Here is a 25,725-nt window from a genome sequence, read left to right as displayed (position 1 = left end):
CAAATGACAAAACAGAAAAACCACGGGGTCACCACAGAGCTCTCGTCTATAGCTAATAGCTATGTTACACTGTAATGGCTCAATGCGTTGCTGGGAGAAGCTCATCAGGTCATTTACAGAGCCTGTCACCCAGCTCAAATCATAAGCAAGCTCCCTATTGAACTGAGGCAGAACAAAAGTCAATCAAGTCTGAAATATGTGGGTCAGACAGCCTGAATAATAGATAATCAGTTCCTGGGTGAACCAGGAATATCCCTAAATAAGCCCATCAGGACTCCTGGTGGGAGAGCTTGGGACACAGCATCTCCCTGTGCAGTTGTCCTGAGACCCACTGAAGAGACAAATGGTCACAAGTGGTGTTGTGGTGAATTTGATAAACCAGCTTGGGTTTCTTCTTTCTTTTTCCCCAGCTTGATCAGGCATTTCCCTAAATGAGATAAATCCTGTCAGAACTGATGCCACTAATAACCATCAACAGTCTAGTTTTAATTAGAGTTTGCTTCATTAATGCCCCAACTCCTCTCAGTGCGGCAGATTGAATAATGGACTTGCAGCTCATTTACACAAACCCCCAAACTGCAGGGCTGAGCTGCAATCCTTTAATTAAACAGCCTGGCTGATCCTTACTGCTGCCTCGGCTCATCAGTCTAAGCCGATTAAAGAGAATAGGGACTAATAAAGAGCATAAACAGGCAAGTGACTCTCGTCTCTTCAAGGGACTTGGAGATTCCAGCAGTGATCAGCTGATGTCTCCTCCTCTACCAGAAAACCTTACCTCAGCCCACATCATCTCCTTCGTCCCAGAATGGTCCCACAGTCAGTGAGAACCCAGCCTCACCTTGGGGGATAGAGGGAACAGGGGCAGCAGGAAGGTAGCATAGCAGGGAAGGTGAAGACAAACAGGGGTGTCTAATTCAAGGCAGTTAGATTGCCTGACTGCAGGACAGATGAGTTAGAGCAGCCACACAGCTCAAAAGTGAGTCAGAAGGAGAAGGGAATGCTAGGTTGGTTGTCACAATCAGCCTGCAAAAAAAAACTTGGTTCTGCTTGTGTTTTATGGTAGCCATTGTCTGTTCTTCTTGTGTTATCTTCCCTGTTGTTTGTCCTGCTAGATTTCTGACTTTCTTTGCCATCCATCTAGCTGAAAAAGCCTTGGCTTCACCTGGGTAGGAATGATTGCAAACAGACTAGCGTCTAACCACTCAGCAGAAGCCAACTTGATCAAACAGTTGCAATCATTCTCACACTGTTCAGCATTGCTTCACTGACTGACACTTGTGTTCTTCCACCCAGAACATGAATTAATCGTTGTGGGGAATGGAGATGGATGTTACAGTTCCATGGGTTTTGCAATGTGAATTTCCCACCAGGATGCTGAGCTGATGCTGTAGGCCAGGAGCTTTAGGGGATAGATGTGAAGCCACAGTCTACCCCTAGGAAGCTCAGAGACAAAGTACAGAGTGAGGTGGAGGCAGCAGCAGGCAAACTGCTGTCACCGAGCTCTGCTTAAGGCTTCTCTATCTCAAAATATTTTATAAACACTGGGCATGGACCATCACTTTCTGCACCTGACCTGTGCACCACTGGTTTCATGATCATAACCCATTGTCCAGATTGGGCCTTCCACTAGAGAAGCCAAAGACCAGGCTGTGGGGAATGAGGAGACTCCCATGAAATCGCAGTAGGGGCTAACCCTGATCCTTTGCTGAGGTGCTAATTAGACTGTTATTTAGCTAAACCCTATGATTTCATAAAGCAACTTCTCTTTTTCTTGATGGCTTCTGCCTGTTAGTGGCAAATTTTAATTCTAAGGATCTGAATAGCCTTGTAACTACATTTCCCACTTCTCCCAGTCTCACACAGTGGAGACTGGTGTCCCAGAACAATGACTTTAAAATGGGTCTAGCAGCAGCCCAGCTCTAACAGGATTACATACCGTTTGCCTTTGTGTGAGGTAATAGCACTGAGATGAGAAAGATTTGTTTCTATTAGTGTACTGGGAGGAAATGGTGGAGTCACAGTTGGAGGGAAGAGTACATTCATTCAGTTGCCTTTCACAAGCTTCCTGGTGCCTGCCTCTGACTTCCCTGTGGTGCTAAATAGGAAATCACCTTTGCTCCAGTATGGGAAATGTTTTACATAAAACATTAAATGCAGGTCTGCTTTGGCAATGGACATGGGGATTGCACTGCAGGTTTGAATTATACTCAGATCCCCTCCATTCTCCTCATGTTACAGAGGAGATGGGATGGGATCTGAGTATAATTGTCTGAAGGGCAGTAGCCAATTTCAGAAAAATCTTTGGGAAGAAGTGATGTTCTACCTGCATTTGTGGGAGAAGTATGGTACCTGCTATCTGGTAGAGGAGTCCTGACCTATTTTTAAGGAAAGGAGACATAGTCTTCCCAGGAAGAGGAGGTTAGGGGTCTGAACAAAAGCTGGGATCTGAAACATTTATGGAAAAGTTGGGTAGGCTCTGCTCACATTTGTGCAAAACATTTTCTCATGAGACATAACTTTCCAGTACGGATAGTGTTCGTTAGTTCAGGGTTGAAACACGATCAGCGCAACTGGCAAGTGTTTGCTTCATGATTATGATCCAATTCAATTGTAACTCAATATAGTTTAAACTTCAAACAGCTGTGTACTCATTTCCAAAGAGCCTTCTGAATTAGTTGCCGTCACAGATTGGTTACTGCTTGGCATCACAGCACCAATTAGTGATAAGGAGATATGAAAACCATTGGATACATCTCCAAGCCAGCCTTCCCTGCAGTTCTGATGAAAATCCCTCTTGTCCTGTTTTGACTGTTACCAAAGTATTCAAATGGAAATATCTGTTCTTGCTGGAGGTCTTTTGTACTTGTTGCTCCACTGCTGCATGTGGGAGGGTGAAAAGTGGATGGAAAGCTTTTAGAGAGTTCTTTGAAATCAAACCTTCAAACTTCTTTCCTCACAGCAATCTGACTTGCAACACAGTAAGCTACACCTTAAAAAAACCACCTGGTTATAAACAAAATATGATTTGTTTTACTTCTGGCCATCTGCATTATCTGACTCTTCATATATCTTTACTTGAACTCACCATTCAGAGAGAGAACATGCATTCATTCCATGTCCTGTGAAGTATTTCTAGAAGGCACTGACACAAAAGAACCATGAATATTATTCACTGCACAAGTCACAACATCATGTCCCTCTTTAGCTCCCATGTGCTGTAGCCTGGGTCTTGCTAAATGCACTAACAGTCAGATCCTCCTGAGAAAGCCACAACACTGTGTTCAGTTTGTGATTGCAATCACTCTTAAGACTGGGGGCCGTTAATTTTATGAGAATTGAACTGTTCTCCAAGTTAATTCTCCTTTTAGAATACCACTGAAGCATCTTGGGAAAAAAACTGGGAGGGGAATGATAATGTTCTACTGTTATCCACCACTTTTAAAGCATTCATTCTATGACTGGGTGACCAGACTAGTAGATGAGGGAAAAGCTGTTGGTGTGAAGAAAGTCCATCCTAACTGGACTTCAGCAAGGCCTTTGACACGGTCTCCCACAGTATTCTTATGGGGAAACTGGCAGCCCGTGGTGTGGAGAGGTTCACTCTTCTCTGGGTGGAGAACTGGCTGGAGGGCCGTGCCCAGAGGGTAGTGGTTAATGGAGTTAAGTGCAGCTGGCGTCCCATTACGAGCGGTGTCCTCCAAGGGTCGGTATTGGGGCCCATCTTGTTTAATATCTTTATTGATGACCTAGACGAGGGGATTTAGTGTAGATGACACCAAGTTGGAAGGATGTGTCGATCTGCTGGAGGGTAGGAAGGCCCTTCAGAGGGATCTAGGTAGGCTGAATAGCTGGGCTGAGCTCAATGGGATGAGGTTCAGTAAGGCCAAGTGCTGGCTCCTGCACTTTGGCCACAATAACCCCATGCAATGCTATAGGCTTGGGGCAGAATGGCTTGAAGAATGTAGAGAGGAAAAGGACCTGGGGGTTTTGGTTGATGCTCGGCTTAACATGAGCCAGCAGTGTGCCCAGGTGGCCAAGAAGGCCAACAGCATCCTGGCCTGTATTAGAAATAGTGTAGCCAGCAGGAGCAGGGAGGTGATCATCCCCCTGTACTCAGCCCTGGTGCGGCCGCACCTCGAGTACTGCGTTCAGTTTTGGGCCCCTCACTACAAGAAGGACATTGAGGCCCTGGAGCGTGTTCAGAGAAGGGCAGCAAAACTGGGGAGGGGTCTGGAGCACAAGTCTTATGAGGAGCGGCTGAGGGAGCTGGGATTGTTTAGTCTGGAGAAGAGGAGGCTCAGAGGAGACCTTATTGCACTCTACCACTTCTTGAAGGGGGGTTGTGGTGAGGAGGGGGTGGGCCTCTTCTCCCTGATAGATAATGACAGAATGAGAGGGAATGGACAGAAGTTGCACCGGGGAAGATTTAGATTAGACCTGAGGAAACATTTTTTCTCTGAAAGAGTGGTCAGGCACTGGAATGGCCTGCCTAGGGAGGTGGTTGAGGCACCATCCCTAGTGCTGTTCAAGAAGCGTTTAGATGAGGTGCTAAGGGATTTGATTTAGTAGTTTAGTAGGTAGGGATGGTGATAGGAGGATGGTTGGACTAGATGATCTTGTAGGTCCTTTCCAACCTCATGTATCTATGAATCTATGAATCTATTACAGGAAAACAGCTGAGCTGCACAACATTGTGTCTGCACCTGTGAAAGACTGACCTTGTCTGACAGAAAGAATGCAAATCCAGTTCATGAAATGGGAAATGAACCTTTCTGGTTTAGGATTGCAGGCAAGATATTAGCTATATAACATGGAGGTCAGTGCTTCATCTCAGCTCAGAAGTACTCAGTGGCTGTGGCCCAGGTCTGAAGCGGGATAATCATTCTAGTCAATATCGAATCGGATTTATAACCTATCACACAAAACAACGCAATAACTCTGACTAAGTGCCCTCCAACTTGCAGTGTGAAGTGAAAGCTCCCAGAATTAGTGTATCGTGGAGGCTGAATTCTCTTCTGATTCTTAGTAGAGAACACTCCAAGTCAGGCCTACAGCACCCAGACATGGCAGTGTAAAGCAAGCCTCCATGCCCATGGACTGTTTCTTGTGTGCTCTGAAGACAAGAGACTTTATATGTAAAGCTCTTCTGTCTGACTTCGATTCCAGCTGAAGTTCTCCACAGCACAGTTTTCAAAAATACACAGGAGGAGTTTGAGCATCATTTCTGCTTTGTTAGCACATCCAGTTTGTGCTTCTTTTCTATTTCTTTTCCCTATTGAGGTCAGAGGCATGAAGAGAGGATTTTTTTCTGCTTCTTAACAGCTCATCTCCTTATTCTTTTCTCCCTGTAGACTTAATAATCCTCTGTTCAAGACATTACAATTGGAGTTTGTGGAGATGCTGTAAACAGGCAGGGATGGGTCAGCAAAGTTCACATAAATATTCCCCGGGATCACAGTTGCATGAGTTTTGATTTCAGTCTAAGAGAGATGTGGGTCAGGAGTAATATCTAAACCCAGACTGGTACTCTTCCTAAGCTTTTAGGAGTGTTCTGTACAAGCATGACCAGCAGTATTAATTGCCTTGCAGAAACCTAGGTCCAGAACCACAAAGGTAGTTAGTGTATGTAGATTTAGGGGAAATACGAAAACACAATTGTAAGCAAGAAATGTTTTAGAGAACACCCCTAACATTATAGTTACCAACAACATTGGGAATCTCTTGCAGGGAAATATAGTTGTCAGTTCTGCTACATGGCCTGGAAGAAATGGCTCTTTCTGGAAGCATCCAAAGAAACAGGAGGTAAGTTTCAGATGCAGTGCCTCAGTTCTGTAAAGGAGATCTACCAGAACTGAACATTTTCATAGTTTTCCACATAGGCATTTCTCTACTTCCGCTGGTGTAGCCACTTTCAGGCAAATGTGGAGAACAAGAGGGTGAGGAGGTAGATTGAGGGCTAGGTGGGCTCTTCGACAGGAAAACAAATCTCTTACAGCTGTAGAAGTGCTCCTATCACACTGGTTGATTTGCCTGATCTCTGTCAACACCTTACTTAAAGAAGATGGCAGGAGAATGAGGTCAAATGAAACCAGTCTGAAGTATCATCTTTAGAAACTGCGAAGATGACTTTCAGACACCTTTACTGAGAGCCTGAGGCTGTGTCCAGCCATTGCCTTGACATGTTCTTCCAGTCCTTTCTTCACCCCTGTTGCTTCTGTTGCCTCTGTACATCCAACCCTAGAGGAATAAAGACTTACGATCAAGTGCTCTTCTCCCACAAGTGACAACACCTCCCATTTTTTGGGCCACAAAAAGTAGTAATGTCAATAAAATAGAGTTGATCATAGCCAAACCACACAGTTGTGAGAGACACTTTCACTAGCTATTTAGAACAATTTGTTGCTTTAATTCTAGGGGATTCACTCATGACTTGCAGGTGAACATCATCTTCTCCCTGTATTGTGAAGAATTTTCTGTCCATAACATGACAATTTCTCAGTACCAGTGGAATACAACATTAACAGCTTCTGTATCCTGTGCTTTTTCTCTGATAATGCCACAGAGCTGCTTGAGAAGAGACAGTGACTGCTTTGGAAATAGTCCTGTGTCTAGCAATGAAAAATGGTCACAGACAGCTGATAAAATAATAGCAGATGGACTGCGTTGGAGCTAACGCCATTCATTGTAATCCCCTACTGATACTAACTGACCCAATCTACATCAGTCAAGATCCTATCCCCACTGCTAAAATTACAGATCTTTCGTGCATGGAGGAGTGTTCTGTTGAATTCATTGGGTGGTTTCTGTGGACCCTCTGTCCTTGCATTTTTTCATGGCTTACAAGGCACAGAATTTGGCAAAGGGTTAGAAAAAAAGAGACACTGAGAAAGCAAGGAAGACAAATTCACCCCAAGGAAGAAAGTAGACCTACTGAAAGGAAAATGATGGTAAATGTGCTACACAGAGGAATAGAATGACAGGAGAGAAGGTATCAGAAAAAGCAGGAAGTTAAAAAATAGCATAAATGAATGAAGAAATAGAAGGGAACAAGAACATAGGAACAGGAGATAAATATGAAATATTCCCATTCATGCCAACATTATTTGGCAGTGACAGCAATGAGGCTCTGGCCATTTGTCACACAGTTTCTTGCAGGGTGATGTCAATCCAAGGGCCTGTTGTTTTTTTCTGTACTCTGCAGCACTAACTCACTCCTGTGCAGGTTCATCTTCTGACCAGCCCTACAGGCAAGTTCTTTGTTCTCCTTTTGGAAACACATGCCTGTGCTCCCATGTTCTTTCTTCTGTCTGGCAAGCTTTCAGATTATTTAGGAAGAACTGAGAAGTCTGAGATGCTGAAGAGGAACACATTGTACAACTGCTAAAGCCTCTTTCTTTGGCTTCTACATATAGCTGGATAGCTGAAGAGGAGTAAAAAAGGATGGCAGACTTTAGGGACTGTCCTCCTGCCTGTTTAGAAGAACTGTAGAAGTGCTGAAGTCCACCTCTTTCTCCTGTGAGAAAAGACCATCCTGAAAAAAGCATCAAGACATAAACAGGAACTCAGAATAATTAAGATTTGGGTGCCAAAATCCCCTCATGCTCCATTTGGAGTTTGTAGATGTAGAAGCTGGAGGGACCTAGAAGGTTAAATGCAGTGCTATGGAATGATACTACTGAGGTCAAAGGAGCAGAGGATGGGATAAAAGTGTCAAGAAGCTCTGTGGGTTGAGAGAAACTTGCTGATTCCCACCCATACATATTCTAGTAATGGAGATGCCTAGCCCATTTCCTAAAACCTTCCACACAACTCTTTTCGTTGCTCTGCAGGGTAACCTGCCATTGTACTGGCTAAATGGAAAGTTAGTGCAGAGGGGAAAATTAAAAGAGAGACAGAGAGATCCCTTCCAAGTTAAGCCATTCTGTGATTTTATGACTCATGTTTAGAAGAAAGTTCATAAGATGTCTAATAAGGGTACTGAGGATGGAAGACATTAGAATGGAAGACAGACAGATTTTGCCTTTTCTTAGGAGCTGCCAATACACTATTTAAGATGAAGTAGAAGAGCTGTTTACCACTGGGTTAATTTTATAGATTTAAGTCCCTCTTCCTGAGAAACTACAACTATCTCCTGGGTATTTGGAGGCAGGCCACTAAGATGTTATATAGGTTGCTTAGTCCATACCTAGTGGTCACGGTCTTCAGAGCTGCCAAGTCCACACTAACTTCCCTGATGTGAGGCGTAGGTTAAAGGCCAGTTTGCATGACTGCAAATAAGGCTGTTTTCTTTCTAGAGTGAGGAACCTAATTCTGGCCACACACATTGGAAGTGTGCTCCGGCAATTTCTTATGATCTTTGCTTAGAAATCTTGTTCTTTCCATATATATTTTGTATCATCATCCCACAGGGAAATAAATGTGCCTAGTGACAAGAACTGTGTGTAAGCCTTTTATGTCCCAAACTGGTATGCCGCAGCTTTCAAGTAAACAGGTTGAGCTGACGCTTTTAATGCCTGTGTATCTGGGTTGGCTGCCATCTCTCTTATCTTGGCTTTTGGGGAAAGAGGGAAGACGGGGATAGGTTTCTGTCTATACACATTTCTGCACACTTACTCCTCTGCACATCTCTTCTGGCATGGCTGCAGAATATAACAGATGCCTGTAATTTCTCACAGTGCACTAATGTGAGAGTGGTAGATCAAGGTGCAAAAAAAAAAAAAAAAAAAAAAAGGATAGTGCAGAGTTGCACTGTGAAAACTACTGCTGTGCTGTTATAGCACATCTGGATCTAATAAGCATGTTATGAGTTATCTTAAAAATATATCATACCTTTAAGGGTAGATCCTCCACTGACTAATGGATGATCTGATTACACTGATGTAATGGCATTCAACACCAGCCACGGTTCTGCTCAACAACACAATAGCATTGGATGTGTCAAGACAAAGTCCTATTTTTGTTAGCGATCTTGTCTGAAAAGGTTCATGTCTGAGTACAAAGTATAGGGATAGGAAATATTTTCATTCCTCAAAAGGAGGAAAAGTTGAAATGGCCCTGGAGGAACCTGAGCTTGTATGACTGGATGAGCAAGTTGCTAAGATGCTGTTTTCCAAATAATAATGCAAAAAGATAGAAAAGGGTAAAAGGCCTCAAGAAAGAGAAATTGCATGGAGTGGATCAGGATGTGAAGGAAGCAGCAGTGAAAAAGTAGGCTAGAACATAGAAAAGCAGAGCTTTGTGCCTACCGCACAAGACTGCGGTGATAGCCACTGGATGGGAGAAAGGAAGAAGGAATGCTAACCATGCTGTTTCTATCTTGGTCTTCAGCCATTGACCAACCCAAACCCCTAGATCTGGACACACTGGGGAAGTTAATTTAACACACCGGATCAGATCTGCTTTCCTCAAGCCAAGGAATGGTGTTTTGACAATATTGAGGGTGGTGATCTGAGTCTGTTAAGCTCTATGTTGAGGAAGACTGGGCTTCCTTCTCCTTGGTCTCACACAAACAGCAGCCATCTACTGTGCTGCAGTGACCACAAGAGAAAAAATAGCTGATATGTTTGAGTACAGTTACAAAATGTGTCTGAATTGCTCAAAGGTCTTATTTGTGAAGCAGCTCTCTCACTGCCTTCAACAATCAGCGTCTCTGGCCTCTTAGAAAAGAGCCCAGAAGTTCATTCCAACCCACAATCTGCCACAAAAGGTGGAAAAATAAGACCACAGAAGCCCTTGCCTAGGTCTATAAATCCCAAGAGTTGTGTTCCTGATCCAGATCTCAGGTAGCTGAAATAGGAGAGCAATGGACTGAGAGGATATGCAAGGTTGCCCTCCCTAGTAGAGTCTCTGCTGTCTCCCAGCCCTGAATTCATCTCATTTTAGCAGTAAAATTCTATCTTCTGCATGATTGCACCGGCAGGCTTTTGTCAGCGAATTCAGTGATGTTTAAACCTGCCTTAGGGATGAGGAGCCAAAAGATCTGAGTCGAAGTGGCAGAAAGACTGCTGCTGAGAAGCCAAGTTTCTCTTTCCCGGGGTGCTGAGCAGGCAGTTACACTAATGCAGGATGCCATCTGTTTTTTCCTCCTCTAAAAGGTCGTGTTTACCAAACATTGCAGAGGCAAGAGAGGTCTGAGGTTAAAGTAAAAGTAATTAAACCATGCAGGACAGGGGCCTCCTGTGTCTTCACTGTCCACTTGATGATTTTTGCACCTCAGTGATTAGCACAAGTGTCTTGTTTGAGGTGATGACAGTAACCCCTCTGCAGTGACAGGCTGCAGGACCTCCTTCCAGTCCAACCTGCAGAGACAGATCTTTAACCACAGCCCAAGGTCTGGAGAGCGTCTGAGAAAAAGGGGCTGTGCTTCCCTGGCTGAGTCTTTTGGCAGCTGGTGAAATAGGAAGCATGGTTGGGAAGAGAGTAGGAGTGGACCAAGTGTAATTTTGAGGTGTCACCCAGACAGACAAAGGAGCTAGAAGAAAAAAACTGAGTGAAAGGCATACCCGGTCTTGCAACCACTTCTCATTCAGTTGGTGCAACCTTTGCTGTTCTAAGTTACCCTATGCCTGTCTGTCTCCATGAACAAACAGAGATGCTAGTCCTCAAGAGGCTGAAGTTAGCCATGGAGATTCTGGCCCTCAAACAGGCACCCAGCCCAGATGGATACCTGCAAAACCATCTTTGCACAGCAGGGAGTGCATCAGGAAAGTTTAGCTGCTATAGCACTGTTCTGCAGCAACTGACAAAACAACACAATGATGTGAGAGTTACACAGTACATGGGTATTATGTTTAATTACCGAATCTGAAATGGAAGCTCTGATTTTGGTGTGTTGGACCCTGTGGGATTCAGAGACATTTGTTAGTATTATTACATTTTCCATCTGCTTAATATACTTCTCACCAAAACCACTTTAAGCAGTGTTGAAAATACTTTGCCTTTTTCAGTCTGTGCTAAAGGATGTTGAATTTAATTCATTTCCAATATATTAACCATATTGTACTGTCAAATCCAATCTACAGGTGTGCGTGCCAGACTTTTTATGAAAGAAGTAATATATTCTGGGATAGGTAATGAGCTTGGTTAATTATCATTAATTCCTCTTGGGTAAAACTAGTGTGAGATGATGGCTTGGTGCCACTGCTTTGCAAGGTGTTACGTGAATGTAGACAAAATCAGAATCTTGTTCCTATTTTGGCCTCTGTTGGGGGAGACTGAGAAAGCTGCAGCTCTGCTGGCAGTGGATGATTTGCCAAGATCAAGTTCCAAGTTCTCTGCCTTTCTGGCAGGAGACACTTTTGCCTTCCATCATTTTCAGCATGCTCCCAAAGAGCATTGCCTCCAAGTCACCCTAAAACCTGAACTAAAAAGCAAATCATAAGCAATTCTTCTGCACTCAGGCACCCAGCATGTCAGAAATCTCTGAACCTTGAAAAGATCCCATAATATATTATCAAGCTTGTCTCAGACATTTTTCATTGAATTCTGATCAAACCATTCACCATATGTTACGGGTGTCCTCAGGGAACACTGAAATGAAATAAACTGAAAAGGCACTTTGGACCCTGCTAACTCAGCAGCGGATTTTTAGTTTTTTTTTTTTTTCTTCTCTTGAGCAGGGAGAGGAAAGAAGACAGGGGAGATGCTGAAATGTCTTAAGACAAATTGAGGATATATTCTTGCTGACTTGGGGTCTGAACTCCACTTTCTTGGCATCTGCTAGTGACCTCTTCTTCTAATTCTCCATATGGTACTATCTATTTTTTATTCTGACATCTCCGAAACTTTGAAGTCTCATATGGCTCTCAGGTCACGGTAATACTGATCTCTTGCAGCACTTCAGAGCAGCATATATGCAATAAGCAACTGATTATCATAAAAGTCTCTGTGAAATGGATTCATAGATCTTTGTGGTCCTTTGCAAGTAGTTCATGTAGTCTTTGCCTCAGTTAAAGGCTACAGTCCTATGCAACAACCTTGAATATCACAAAGAAGGTTATATATATGAAACAGAAATGTGGTCTTCTCCCAGAGTGACACAGAGGCACAAAGAGGAAGTGAGATCAGCCTCTGTAGTACTTTTCTAATGCCTCACAGCCATAGCTTCCTCCTATCCAATTAACTGGACATTTTTTCATCACTGCTGTACCTGCCAACAAGGAAGCTGAGCATCATCATCTTGGGTGACTTGTTTCTTACATCTCTATTCAAGTTCGGGAGAGCTACGGCTGTTTTCATTACTCTGTTACTGCTCTTATACATCTGCAATGTTTTTTCTTGTAGTAGGAGCTCAGGAGCAAAGAGATGACTTTTGTGCCTTGACCATACAGGATCTGTGTAGCCATGGAGCGGGCAGTGAGAAAGCTCAGATTTAGTTTCTTACAGGTCTAACATTACTTGAGAAGAGGAGAGCTCCCGGCCCTACAGTCCCATTTAGTCACTCAGCAACCCTGAGAGCTCCGCAAATTACTGTGAACTGATTCCTGTACTTGTCAGTAAAGGCAATGGAATGTAACATTTGAAGCATCCGGATTCTGTGTTCCTGCATGCGAATCTAGCTTAGAATTGTCTTGAAACATTTGAGGACAACAGCTGCATATTTTTTCTGAAGTATGGGAATGTTTAAACTTGACAGTCAGGACCCAGTGAATGACCATGGTTCAGGTCCAGAACTGGCAGTTTGAAGTGCAGATCCTTACCAAGCTGGAGTTCTATGTTTCCCACAGCAAGGAGCTGGTGAGGAGAATGCAAGGGAGTGTACCTTTGTACCTTCTCGACCTCTCAGGACTGAAAAGCAGTGAGATCTCTCCCAGGACAGATGATGATACACAGCTCTATACATACCTGGGGAGCTGATACTACTAGGAAGGGCTGGTGAACCTCTCCGGCTTAATAGTCCATCATAATTGATTTGGGTTGATATCACTGATTTTACATCTGGTATCATTCTACATCCTTCCCACAGTGTATTTCTTGTGAAAAACGTTCCTTAGAAATCTGTACATAGAAGCTAAATCCGAGAAATCTCATTTACATGCTCTAGATATGGATAAAAATATGTATGAGTAGCCAGTTGAACCGCCTCAGAGCTTTTTCACCATTCTGCTTTCTTGAAACAAACACTACGATTCAGCCCAGAACCTTGATACTCTTGTTTTGATATATGCCTTATGCTAGACTAGTTACTGCATTTCATTTAAGACCAGAATTGGATTGACAGTAGTCACCACCTTTGTTAACATAACTGGTTTCTGGCTGCAGCAGGAGCATACAAATCTGCAGTGCAAAAGGAGGAGGGAAGATTTCTTCAGTCAATGAAATTATTTGTAATAATGACTAAGCTAGTTGCTACGGGTCAGAAAAGTTGTACAGTAACATTTAGGAAGAACAGAACAGCTGTTCTTTTAGTCTTCCTCTTTTATGTGATTGCAAGTGATCTACGTTAATATTAGCACTTTAGATCAAACAGAATTCAAAGGCATTACAAACCTTCCCTACCTGATTGAATCACGAGCAGACAATTGCCTCATTTATCATGCAAGAGTAATTGTAAAAAAATGTGAAAGACTGCAGTATGTGACACTTTAAAACACCAAGTAAAGAACACTGATTACAATTGAAACTGCAGGGTGGGATACAGAACTAAATTAACATAGTTGGAGTTTGGCCAAGGCATTGGGATTCACGCCTTTGACTCTGTGGGGAACTTTTAATTATTACAAGTGGTTAGAAAAATTTTCTAATCTAAGAAGCAATGTGCAATAACACCATTCCTCCCCTCCATCACACAGCCAGAGTGTTTGATTGCTCACTGGGCAAGGGAAAGTGACTGTATCCTGGTAATTTACTTAATAGCATTTTTTTCAGAGGTCTACCATACTGTAGTGTCTGTCCTTCCCTACCTTATTTTTCTCACTTGTTTTGTTTTGTTTGTTGTTGTTCCTATGATTATAATAGCCCATAAGCCTTCACTTATTAACAAAACTGCTCTACCAAAGCAAATCATCTGTGTCACACAGGACAGTGGGAAAAGGTAAGATCATTCAGGTTTTAGCCTGTATTTCACTGCAGTATTAGTTTGGAACTCTAGCTGTGTGGGAGCTTCATCTATTGCTGCTACTGGACAGCAGAGGATAGGCTTCCCAGGGCATTTCTGCAGAAACAGACTTAAACTGGGAGTAATTTCAGGAGGAATAAAGGGCAGTAAGAGGACCCATATGGCTACAGCGCTAACGTTCAGGTGACTAAACAAACTATTGCTTATAAGTCACTGACGTTTCCCACATCAGGCTGAAATGTTGCCCGTTTGGTCTCTTGCCTGAAGGTGATATAGATTTGTCTGGTATTTTGGAGCTCTTTTTCTCTCTAAGTGAAAGTGGTTCAGTCATATATACATATATATATATATAATTCTTTTTTTATTCACAAAAAAATATGTAGATGCTATTCCCACTTCAGCACAAGTATTTGCCATTTCTTTCTGAACAGTGCAACAGCCAAACCATCAGAGGGTTAAAAAGTTTATATTTAGCACAAAAATATCAAGCTGAAAAATGCCTTTGAGTGCTTCAGTGGAATCTGATTTTGGTTTGACCGAGTTTTGACCCTCAGACAATTCCATGCGTAAGTGTAATACATTCTATGTGAGTGTATTCACCAGACTCAGAGCATGCATAGAGGAGGAAGGCAAGGTTATATGTGTACACGTGGTTAGTTTATACTCTCATCTAGCAAAGAGTCTTCAGGAGCTTCAGTTATGTACTGTAAGTGGGTACACTGAGGCTGGTGGTGCTTCTCACACACTTGTAACTGAATGTGTGCACTTAGTGGCTGCAACGTTAGGGCCCTTCTCTGCCATGAAGAATACCTGGAAAGCCTAATGAGGTAAAGAGGGCCTTTGAAAATGGCCCTGCTTTGATCAGACCATGGAGCAGAGACTTCCCAACTTCTCTTCCAGCCCAGATTGTTCTGTGATTCTATAAAGCCTACTATTTTTTCCTTCTGTATCAGCTATGCATACAGGATATCCTGTTTCTACAAATGTTACTCACACTCTAAACTGTGTGACAGAAAACCAAATGAGTAGCATACACTAAAGGTGACATGCAGCATCACAAAGCAATAAAATCAACGATGACATACAACTTCACACAGCAGCTGGCCTGTGGAAGGCTGCAAATCTCATGCATACACTTTACATTTTACCATGAGCCATCTTACGTTAGTCAGCAGAGGCACTCAGAAAAATATGGTTAAGCAAATATGTGAGTGTTTAGAGGATCACCAAGTCACGGAATATTTGCTGACATTTATGGTCCATTCATGCTCCCAGAGAATTTAGTTAGCTCATAAGCTCACTGCCCCAGGCTTTGACCTGCCCTAAAGACAGCACACTCTGCACTGTGGCCTTGACTCAGCAAAGCAATTTGGGATATGTGGTTTGCTGAGTCAGAGCTTGTGACTCTAGCTGAAATTGCTTTGTAGGACACAGTCCAGTTCCCACTGAAATAGTTGTGAGTTTTTTGTCATGCACTGCAAAGAAAACATAATGAAATCTGTGTTCACCTGGTCATCCCTTTAGCTGAGGATAAAAACATTTCTACTCTACTGATTAAAAGAACACAGGCTTCCAATGAAAGTGTCACAGTGAGACCACCAAAGGAAAAGTCTGTCAATGTTTTCTGGAATGTGGAGAAAAAACAGAAAAGATACATAAAACAGAAGGAATTAAACACTGGATTTTAGCTTACACATAGTTTTAGGCCTCATTTTAATGAAGACGTTTCCTGATTGATGAATGCACAGCTATATCATTTTAATGTTCTTCGACAATGTTGTTGACATAGAATTAATGCAAGAGATTGAATTCTTTAAATTTAGTATTAATATTTTTTAATTTGACTGGTGACTACATACATGCATATTAAAGTAGAAGCTTTCTACCTTTAAACCCTACTTTCTTAGTTCTGAAGTTGTGGTACTGTGCTTGACTCATCAAATTTAGAATCATTTAGAAACTATAGAAATATGTCTAAATTTAATTGTTAAAAAGCTATTGGAGATTAAAAAAAGCTTCATTTCAAAGTACTATTAAGTATTTAAAAATCATCCTGTGCTTAGGAAGTGAAGAACCCAGATCTACTTAGAAGAACTCTTAAGAACAGTCAGCACTTTTGAAAATAAGTCTTAAAATACTTGTAAGTAATTTGGGCTCACAGAAAATCATATTTGCAACTAATTTCTCTGATTTTGTTCTGACATCAACACCAATCATAAAATAATTTGATATCTAGATGACAACAGAACTGATCATACATGGAACAAATCCAAGAGAAAGAAATATTGTTCAGAAGTGAATTAAAGAATGTAATGGTGTTTGAATGTGGGAGACAGTACACAACTTTGACTTCAATTGAATTAAATGCAATGGTTCTGCAGCAGTTATTTCCAGACTCGATTCTGCCATCAACTAAGTATTCATCCCTTGGAAAAGAGTGGAGCTGTATCTGGTGTACACTATGCAGCAGAGCTGAGTCCACATGGACTGGCCTGGCCTCTCTGGGAAATCATATATTATTCATCTGTAGCCACTGGAAGGATGTGACAACAAACACTCCCATAGTTCAAGCAGCCCCTCAAAGTCTTGTTTGAAACTGGATGGTTTCAGAAAACATTTGACAAGAGAGGTTAACAACAGATCTCCTCAGTACTTCAAAGGATGGGATATATGTGAATCCCACCCATTCAACGCAGCACATCAACTCCTTTAGAGTGCACAGTTGTGGAGCCCTGGCTTTATACAATTACTGCTGTGACTGACAGGAGAAAAGTGTTTTGCTTTCTCTTCAAGCCCTCAGTGGCACAGCACTGTCCTGTGGGTCAGAAAGAAAGGACTTATTTTATGGAAGTCCTGCAGCCTGCTGTGGCTGTGTTGCAGAGTTGCTTTTAAGAGTCAGGACTTCAGGGCTGGCTGGCTGGCTGGCTGTGTTATATCTTTATATTCTCAGCACTCCATACTCTTACACTGTTTCTCTGGAAAGCCTGCAGCATTCAGATGTCCTTGTACCATTTCGCACATGCCCATAGAAAGTCCAGGGGAAACCTGGGTCCTTGGGAACCAGGCTCCAAAACAGATGAGACTGTGGGATGCTCCATTCCCAGAGACAGCCTTTGCAGCCCTCAACGTTTAAAATGCAGATCAGTGAAAGAGTGTAGCAAACAGTAATAAACATAATCACAAACAATACAAATAATAATAATGATAATAATTAAAAAAAAAAAACAAATAAAAAAAGAGAAACGTTGCGTTTTGTTCACAGTGATGATCCCAGCGGTTCCACAAGCAAGAAAGCCGGGTGTGAAACGGAGGATCCGAAGGAGGCCGGCAGACAGAGTGGCCAGGAAGGCAGGTCCGACACCCAGACGCTAAAAGCCCAGCATGAGGAGCTCCAAGAAGAGCAGGCAGCGGGGTGTTCCCCTCTGGTGCAGAAGGCGAGCCTCCACCACACGGGCTCCCCAGTGAGAGTGCAGCGCAGCAAAGGGACGGCCTCGTGTTCCCATGCAGCTGCCTCCGATTATGAGCTCTCCCTTGACCTAAAGAATAAACAGGTACAGAGGCTTCCTCCTCAGGCTGCGGGAGAAGGGGATGGGGTGGGAGGGGCTGCGTTCACACTGTGGTGTGCCCATGTTTCTGCAAGTATTTTAGCCTTCTGTTCACTTAGAGCTTTCGCCCAGCCTGAGCAGACCTGGCCCTTTGGCTGCGTGGGGCTGATGGAGGAAAAAACTTCCCCATCTCTGACTGCAATGTCTTCCACCAAGCCTGCTCTACTCCTCATTGCCTCTATTCGGTGTTCGAAAATGGCAAGCAGGTGTGACTGTAGGTTTAGAGATGGACTGTAGGTAGCCGAGGACTGCGGCATCCAGAGACACTGCCTGCACAAAAGCACATGGTTCCTGTAGGCCACCCAGCAAATGATAGTCGCAAAAAGCCTCTCTCATGGGAGAGGTCTCTGAGAGCCATCCTGCCCTCTTGGATCAACCTGGGCAGGCCCCAGGTGCTCCTTCATGCTAGTCTCTTCAAACCATGAGCTCACAGGGGAGGTGAGGTTTATTCAGGAGCTGTGCCACACAGTGTCTACCACTGTGTCAGCATATTGCTGCCTTCACTGCCTTCAGTACTGCGGTGGATGCTGAAGAGGCAGGCAGGTTTACCAGGCTGAGGCAGTGATTCTGTTCTGGAAGTTTCAAGCCTTTCCTCTTGTGCCTGAGGCTACAGACTAGCTCCAGAGCACAGTCTACCCGTCTTTATTTGCGTTTCCCAATGGGGCTCTCAAACAGTGGTAGCGGGACAGGGGCTAATAGCAGCTGCCCTCTTCACTCAAAGGCAATGAGGTGGAATGTGCCCTCACCACCCCGTGTCTCTGCAGTTTACAGCTCAGGAGAGCTGTTGTGCAAAGCAAAACCTAAAGAATCGTTTCTGACTTTTCCCTGGATTGGCAGCTCAACCAGAGGCTGTGTAATATACAGACCCTGCAGGATGTGATATGGACAAGACAAGCAAGAGCTAGTGATACCATTCAATGGGAGAACTCAATGAGAGCTATGCTATTGCAGATGAAGGGTCTCAGCTAATGAAGTTCCCATAGAAGAAACTACTGTTTCTGGGACATATTTCTGCCACTTCCCTCAAGGCATCTGTCCCAACCAACATTTCAGATCAATGGTCTACTAAATTCCCGAGCAGAAAAGAAGCTTTGGCTCTCTGTCTTTCTCAAATACTGCATATTCAGAAATCTTGCTTCACACTGGGAAAAGAAACAAGAGAGACTAATGAACTGGCCTTACAAACTAATGTGACATATCCTCAGGGTAGGCCAGATCTTGGTTGCTATATATGGGCTTAGCCTCCTCTGTGTCCTAGAGTTGCTCTGCTTTTGTTCTTGGGAGTGTCTGTTCTGTGTTATTTTAGCTTTAAGGTCATTTTGTCCCATCACTGTTGTTGCAACAGAGGCCAGACCTGCCCTGGATGCATGTGAGACAGAGAGACAGTTAGCTGCTTGCTCATTAAATGCTGGTGCCTTGCAGTACTGACCTTGCCAGAACCTTGCCTATCTCATAGGTAGAACCATTTTTCCCACAACAGAGGGGGATTAACATAGGTGTGCCTCTCCAGACCTGATGGATGTCTTCAGCGAACTACTTCTTGCTCTGGAAGAGGAGATTTCCAGGGAGAGGAATCTTACATACTGTCTTACACTCTGTAGTAAGTGGTTTCATAGGTTTCCTTCCTTGCTGAGTAGTTCTCTTGAATGGGAACAGGGATGACAGTACCTGTCACAGCATTATCCCAGTAATTCCCTTGTGATAGCACAAATTTTCTCTGTGTAAGTACTACTAACTTATTACAAACAGGTGGAAGAAGGCATTTTTAGTCTCACAATGAAGTTTAAATCACATTTTGCTTTGGGGAGAGGACTAAGTGATGCTGAAGAAGGAGGGCAGCATAAAGCTTCCTCTGTATGTTTTGGAGGTGCAGTTTGTCTACCAGTCATTGCTCCCCAGCATTTTGCTCAAGGGTTGGAAAGTTCCCCTAAATTTAGGCTCTGCAGGGCTGTAGAAAAAATGAAGATCACAGAGAGTGGCTTTCTGTGCAGAAGGTCTGGCAGTGGTCTCATGTATGAAGGAAAACATCCCATTAACACATGGTCTCTGTAGCAATGTAATTTCATTGTGAGAGTTTGGTGGGAGGGAGAGATATTAAGAAGGGATGACAGAGAACATGCACATTCTACATTAATGATGTTATTTACAATGCATACATTTACTTGAGCTACTCAGATTCTGTCACTAAGAGTGATTCTCTTCTTGCTAACATGGTGGCATGTAGCCATGCTCAGTGGCTACCTGATTGGAAAACTAGCTAGTGACAACTGAGAGTATCCTGGTAGACTTTTGCTTTTATGTCTTTGGGCAACAAAAGCATAGGGTCCGGATCTCAACTCCTTTGCCATATTCAGGCCTGACAATTTAGCTTGTCTTAGGCTGACTTTATTAAAGCTCCCTTCATGTGCAATCTCTCATGGCCATGGGTATTTCACAGCCATTTGTAAATCAGCCACAAGGCCTGAATTGCTCAAACTAAGTATTCATGTTGAGGCCCAGAAATGTATTAAGCTAATTATTCTTTGAAACTCCCTTGACCCCTGCTTGCTTTTCCCTTCTTTTGGCTCTGGCTGTCAGATAATTCCCCAGAGAAGAATATCTTCAAGTAGGCAATTACTTGTGATTCATAGGGTTTATTAGGAGTGAGAGGTGGCCAATCATGGCTGGCCTCTCAAACGGGCAGGGAAATTTCCTTCAGCAAGCCAGACATGCATCTCCGTTACCTGTGACTGCTGGGGTGTGCTAATGGATGCCCTTTCTTCCCTTGGAGAAGAAGAAAACAGACCAAGAGCTGTGTGAAATCCTTAATACCTCTGGAGTGTCAATTGGCTTGACCTGGTTGCAAATATGAATGTCTCAGACATCAGTAAACCATAAATGGCTGGGCTATATCAAAGGGAGAGAGACCAAGACCCACTCCAGCGGGGAGGGCACTGCGTTACAGGTATGCTGCTTCTGGCTTCGCCTGCCACCTTGAACACCCTTTAGACATGCTTAGTCATCTCACATCTCTGGGCCCTTGTTATGCCAGCTGCAGAACACTGTAAGATACCCCTTACTGGTGAAGACTGTATGGCCACTTACAGAACCTGCCCTTGTGCTCCTGTTTCAAACTGGAGAACAGACTGTTTTGGGAGTCCTCTCACTTTACACATTGTTCTGCTCTGTAATGCCTTAGTCCTTTGAGAGGGCTGAGATTGCAGACTGCAAAAATCTTATGATTGTTCTGTCAAGGTACAGACAGTTTGCATCATGCCTTCAGATTTTGAAAAGGAGCTCTTCTCTTAATAGTTATTAAAGTCTGTCTTTTTGGGAACTGTCCTTGCATGAGAGAAATTGGCCTTTTACTTCAGATCAGCAGTGACATCTTGTCCTATCCTCTAATAAGATCAGAGCATATGTATTTCACATTTCCAGAATGGCTGTCACCTCCTTGGAAACCTCAGGTAATTATAAGGCTTTGCTTCTGCTTTATTTTGCATCTTACTATTATTCTATTCATCAGATAGCTGCGTCTGTCTCTCCCATTTGTTCCTCTTTCCATCTCAAGGCAATTGGCACTACATTTTGATTAACCAGATGGTTATATGAAGTGCTCATGGTCAGTTGTCAGAAGTAACTGTCTAGATTGGGTCTGTGCAGGTTACGGGCTTAATTTGCATTTATCTACATGAGGCTTCCTTCAGGAGACAAAGAAACAAGTGACAACTAACTCACTTTCATTCCAGAGAGCCCAGCTTTGAAGAGATGTGACAGGAGTGCTGGATTGATGGTGGGATTTAAGATGGTCATTTAGGAAATAAGGTCAGAGAATCTAACAAAACCCTTCTACTGACTACCGAGAATATCTTCTTGTTCCTGTATTCCTCTTTCTTGCCATATTATAAGAACTCCAGGGATAAGAGACCATGTTTATCCAAAAAACTTACTGCTATGTCTTACAGTAAATGAACCTGAATCCGTGATCTTTGTACAGTTGATCTTCAGCACCAGTTCTATAGATCCATTCTGAGAGGGCAGCAAGGCAAATAATAGGCTGACATTTTTTAAAATCAGGAATAAACAGAGCTCTGAGCCAGATGCCTCTACTGACCCTTTTGGTAAGTGAATTGCTAGAATTCGCCAGTGATGGGCTTTGATGCTTGCTTTTGGCAGATGTAAATTCAGCAACAAGGCAAACAAGAGACAGAAGCACAAGGCAAAGGAGCCCTTCTTCATTTTCATAGAGGAGAATATGAAAGGATGTTGTCTCTCTGCTCTTTCCAGGGAAGGGCAGCCTCTCACTTAGTGCAGCAGGATACCTAGACTTATTGCTGCTTGGAATGATGGGGTGGCAGTGGGAGGACAAGACCTTCAATTCATACTCCAGTAGCCAGGATATCAGCTCAGGAACAGAATGGCTGGGCTTACATGGTTTGTCTCTTCCTGCCATCTCCCAAAGTCTTATAATCGTCCCATGCATCCAGAGGAGTTAATACTGGAAAAAGCCTGAGGTGATTCGCACTTCTCACAGCTATCATTCCAGACCATCAGTTGTGGATAAATCCATCAGCAAGTGAACTGGATACAACTCACATAGTGTTTTAAAAAAATGGAAAAGCAAAAGGAAGCAGTTTACATGACATGTCTCTGGGAGTTGAGGCTCGTATCTCACTCTGCCTTTGAGTAGTTTGCACTTAACATTAGGTGTTCTGGCAGCTCAGTCCTTCACCCTGTGAACATTGGGCCAGCAAGGGATAGCTTGAGGAGCAGCAGTGTGTACATGGGTGTAAGGATACTTACCACATGAATGACACAGTGAATTCTCTGTTAATTCAGGACTGAATTTACCAGTGCTCCCAGTCCTGCACTTCACCTTCAGCAGGCTTTTCCATGTGTGTACACGCATGCCTATACTACAGTTTACACCTGTGCTCAACACTGTGAAGTGTAGACAGTGTCCAGATAATCACCCAGATAAGACCTCAATGAAGGTAATTTGAATTAATCCTTTTTTCTCCAGTCCCATCATTCACCATCATCTTTACATTGTCCCACACATTAGCTCTCAGTTACTCCATGGAGCCAAGAAAACAAACATTCTCCTGTAGCATGATAGTGAAGGTCCACCAGCAGAACAAGAAGGAGGGCAGTACTAGGAAGTATGAATACTAGACTACGGAAGAGACCAAATGCACTTGCTTTTTTTAAAGCCTATTGGGATGCCACTTAGCTGTGTCTTTATGTATCCACATATGCGTGTGTTATTACCAGTTCAGGAAGGAGCAAATCCTGCTGCCACTTGATCTCAATGTCATGTCTCAATGTCTGAAGTCAGAATTTCTTACTTTTCAGACTTGATGGTCTTTCTCTTCTTGGGTTGTTTTCATTTCACTTCTGGTTAATTCCTGAAAAACTCATAGACCAGAAAGGAAAACACCTTGGCATTCAGAGAGCTTTCTAAAAAACAAAGAACAAACCCAACCTCTACTGACTTCTGTGGAAATGGATACTTCCTGCTAGTTCCTATGACCAAGACAGCATTTTCTGCATTTAGAAGTCAACCTTTTTTTTGTTTCCCTTTTCTGAATAGTTTCTTCTTGCTCCTGTCAGTATTTCCAAAGGTGAATAAGGATGGTAGGAGTTTAGAACCACTCTGAGCAAAGGAAAAGTCCTCAATATCTCCAAAGCACTTCTCTTTGTACAGTATCCAGGCCTGGGGCTTCCAGCGTAAGAAAGATGTGCTGCTGTTGGAGTCGGTCCTGAGGAAGACCACAAAGATGATCAGAGGACTGGAGCATCTCTCCTTCCAGGAAAAGCTGAGGGAGTTTGGGTTGTTCACCCTGGAGAAGAAAAGGCACTGGCGAGACCTCATTGCAGGCTTTCAGTACTGAAAGGGAGCTTATAAACAGTAGGGAGATCAAGCTGTGGATGCCCCATCCCTGGATGCAATCAGGGCCAGGTTGAATGGGACCCTGGGTAGTCTCAGCTTCTGGCTGGCAGCCCTGCCCATGGCAGGGGGATGGAATTAGATGATCTTTCAGGTCCCTTCCAATGTTAGACATTCTATAATACTATCAAAGCACCGCTGAGCAAGACGACACATTTCTGGAATTGTTCATTTGTTTGCACTGTCAGAAGTGGGAATGAAAAGGAGGGGTGCCTGCAGGTTCCAGCTTGTATGAGTGGCACTGCAGGAGGAGGCATGATCATGATATAGGTGTAAGGAAGCTCACAAGGCTGATGCATAAACCAGTCATGCCTAAAGGAAGGCCTTTTTATACTGAGGGCACAGCAAAGCAGTAAAAGGTTAATTCCATGTCAAAAGTACTTTTGACAGTCATTATGGAATAATAAGTGTAGGAAGTAGGATCATGTAAGGCCATCAGAAGTCAATTAAGAAAAAATAACCTCTTGTTTGTATGTCTTTCAGATTGAAATGCTAGAGCACAAATATGGAGGTCACCTGGTATCTCGCAGGGCAGCCTGCACCATCCAAACTGCTTTCCGACAATATCAGCTCAGCAAGAACTTTGAGAAGATCCGCAACTCACTGCTGGAAAGCCGCATGCCACGCCGCATCTCTCTGAGGAAAGTCCGGGTTCAGAACTCTGAGAGCTTCTCTGCTGAGAAAGCCCTAGTAGAGGGGTACAACTTTGTGGGCATCCCATTGGTGAGGTCCCCATCTTTGCCAGCCACTATCAGCGGAGCACTGACTGAGCTGGAGGACTCCTTCACGGAACAAGTTCAATCCCTGGCCAAGTCTATTGATGATGCTCTGAGCACCTGGAGCTTGAAGACCATGTGCTCACTGCAGGATGGGGGCTCATACCAGATCAGAGAGACCTTCAGTGCCAGTTCAATGCAGCCAAACCAAGACTTAGAAGCAGAACTGCAGGACAAGGAGAAGGAGGAAGGGCTTATGCCAGATACTCTACCTAAGAGCAGCAGCACTCTCATGATGGCTTTTCGAGATGTCACAGTCCAGATTGACAACAAGAATATCTCTGTCTCATCGTCTACCTCGGTGTCTATGGCAAACTGCCTGAGCAGCAATGCCCAGCCTGGGCTCTCTCAAGCCTCCAAGTCTGAAGAAAGCCCACAAGAAGGGGAGGGAGAAGACAGTGAAGTGCAGATTGCCCCAGAGAGCTTACCTGAATCAGAAGCTCTCCAGAACAGCCACACATTCACTGAAGTGAACATTAGCTCTAATGGAATGGGGGACAGCAGTGAGGAGCCTGGGCAGATGGCAGTACAGAAGCTCCAGTTTGATGCGAACAATGAGACGGGGCAAAGCAAAGGCTCTGAATCCGAGAACGCAGACAACTCAGAGCAGCTGAGCAGCAGCAGCACCTCTACTTCAGCAAAGTCAGCCTCCGAGGTGTCCTCAAAAGAAGCACTGCAAGCCATGATCCTCAGCCTCCCACGGTACCATTGTGAGAACCCAGCTAGCTGCAAGTCCCCCACACTTTCCACAGACACCATGAGGAAACGCCTCTACCGCATTGGGCTGAATCTCTTTAATATGTAAGTGACTCTTCATCTTTTGTGTTTCTTAGACTGTTTAATGACTCACAAGAATTAGATCTAGACCAAGAGCTTGTCTTCACCATCTCTAGGGAAATTCTTTCATATTCAAGGGTATGACCCTCTCAGTATCTGATTTAGACCATGGGTTGTTTGCCCAATGGCTTGTTCCCTAAGTTTTCCCAAGTGCTGTTCTGATCTTCTGCCCAAAAGAGGAACAATTGTGCCCTGAATTCTGAATCTTCAATCCCTATCTCAGTCCATTTGAGATTGTGCCACATTCTGTTGAAGAGTCAGAAGCACATCTGGGAATGTAAAAACAGTCTCAGATACTTTACTTGGAGCCTTTCCAAGGAGAAAGAGAGAGAAAAGTAGAGCTGAGCTTATCTAGCCTGGTACGAGTGCTCTGGCTGTTGTTTTCCTTCTGTTTTTTGGGTAAATTTTTTTCATCTTAATAGAACAGGTTTAGTCATCTCAGTCTCTCACACATCTGAGTCTGATATCCTACAGAAAGGCCTTAGATGTGAAAATAAAGCAGAGTGGCTCAGAAAGTACATT

General features: G+C 43.6%; 1 protein-coding gene across 1 annotated transcript in view; it reads left to right on the top strand.

The window, feature by feature from the left end:
• IQSEC3 (IQ motif and Sec7 domain ArfGEF 3) overlaps nt 1-25,725 on the top strand; it is a 99,168-nt gene that overhangs the window by 46,437 nt on the left and 27,006 nt on the right. The window contains exons 3-4 of the mRNA XM_065742639.1: nt 17,319-17,607; nt 24,074-25,167. Of these exons, the coding sequence (XP_065598711.1) occupies nt 17,319-17,607; nt 24,074-25,167 (1,383 nt within the window). The remainder of the gene's footprint in view (nt 1-17,318; nt 17,608-24,073; nt 25,168-25,725) is intronic.

The sequence above is a fragment of the Cyrtonyx montezumae genome, unplaced genomic scaffold (assembly GCF_038088225.1).
Source record: "Cyrtonyx montezumae isolate F1298 unplaced genomic scaffold, pur_monq_1.0 scaffold_3, whole genome shotgun sequence".
Taxonomy (NCBI): Eukaryota; Metazoa; Chordata; class Aves; order Galliformes; family Odontophoridae; genus Cyrtonyx; species Cyrtonyx montezumae.
Note: the sequence above shows the minus strand (reverse complement) of the source record. Positions and strands in the feature narration are given on the sequence as shown.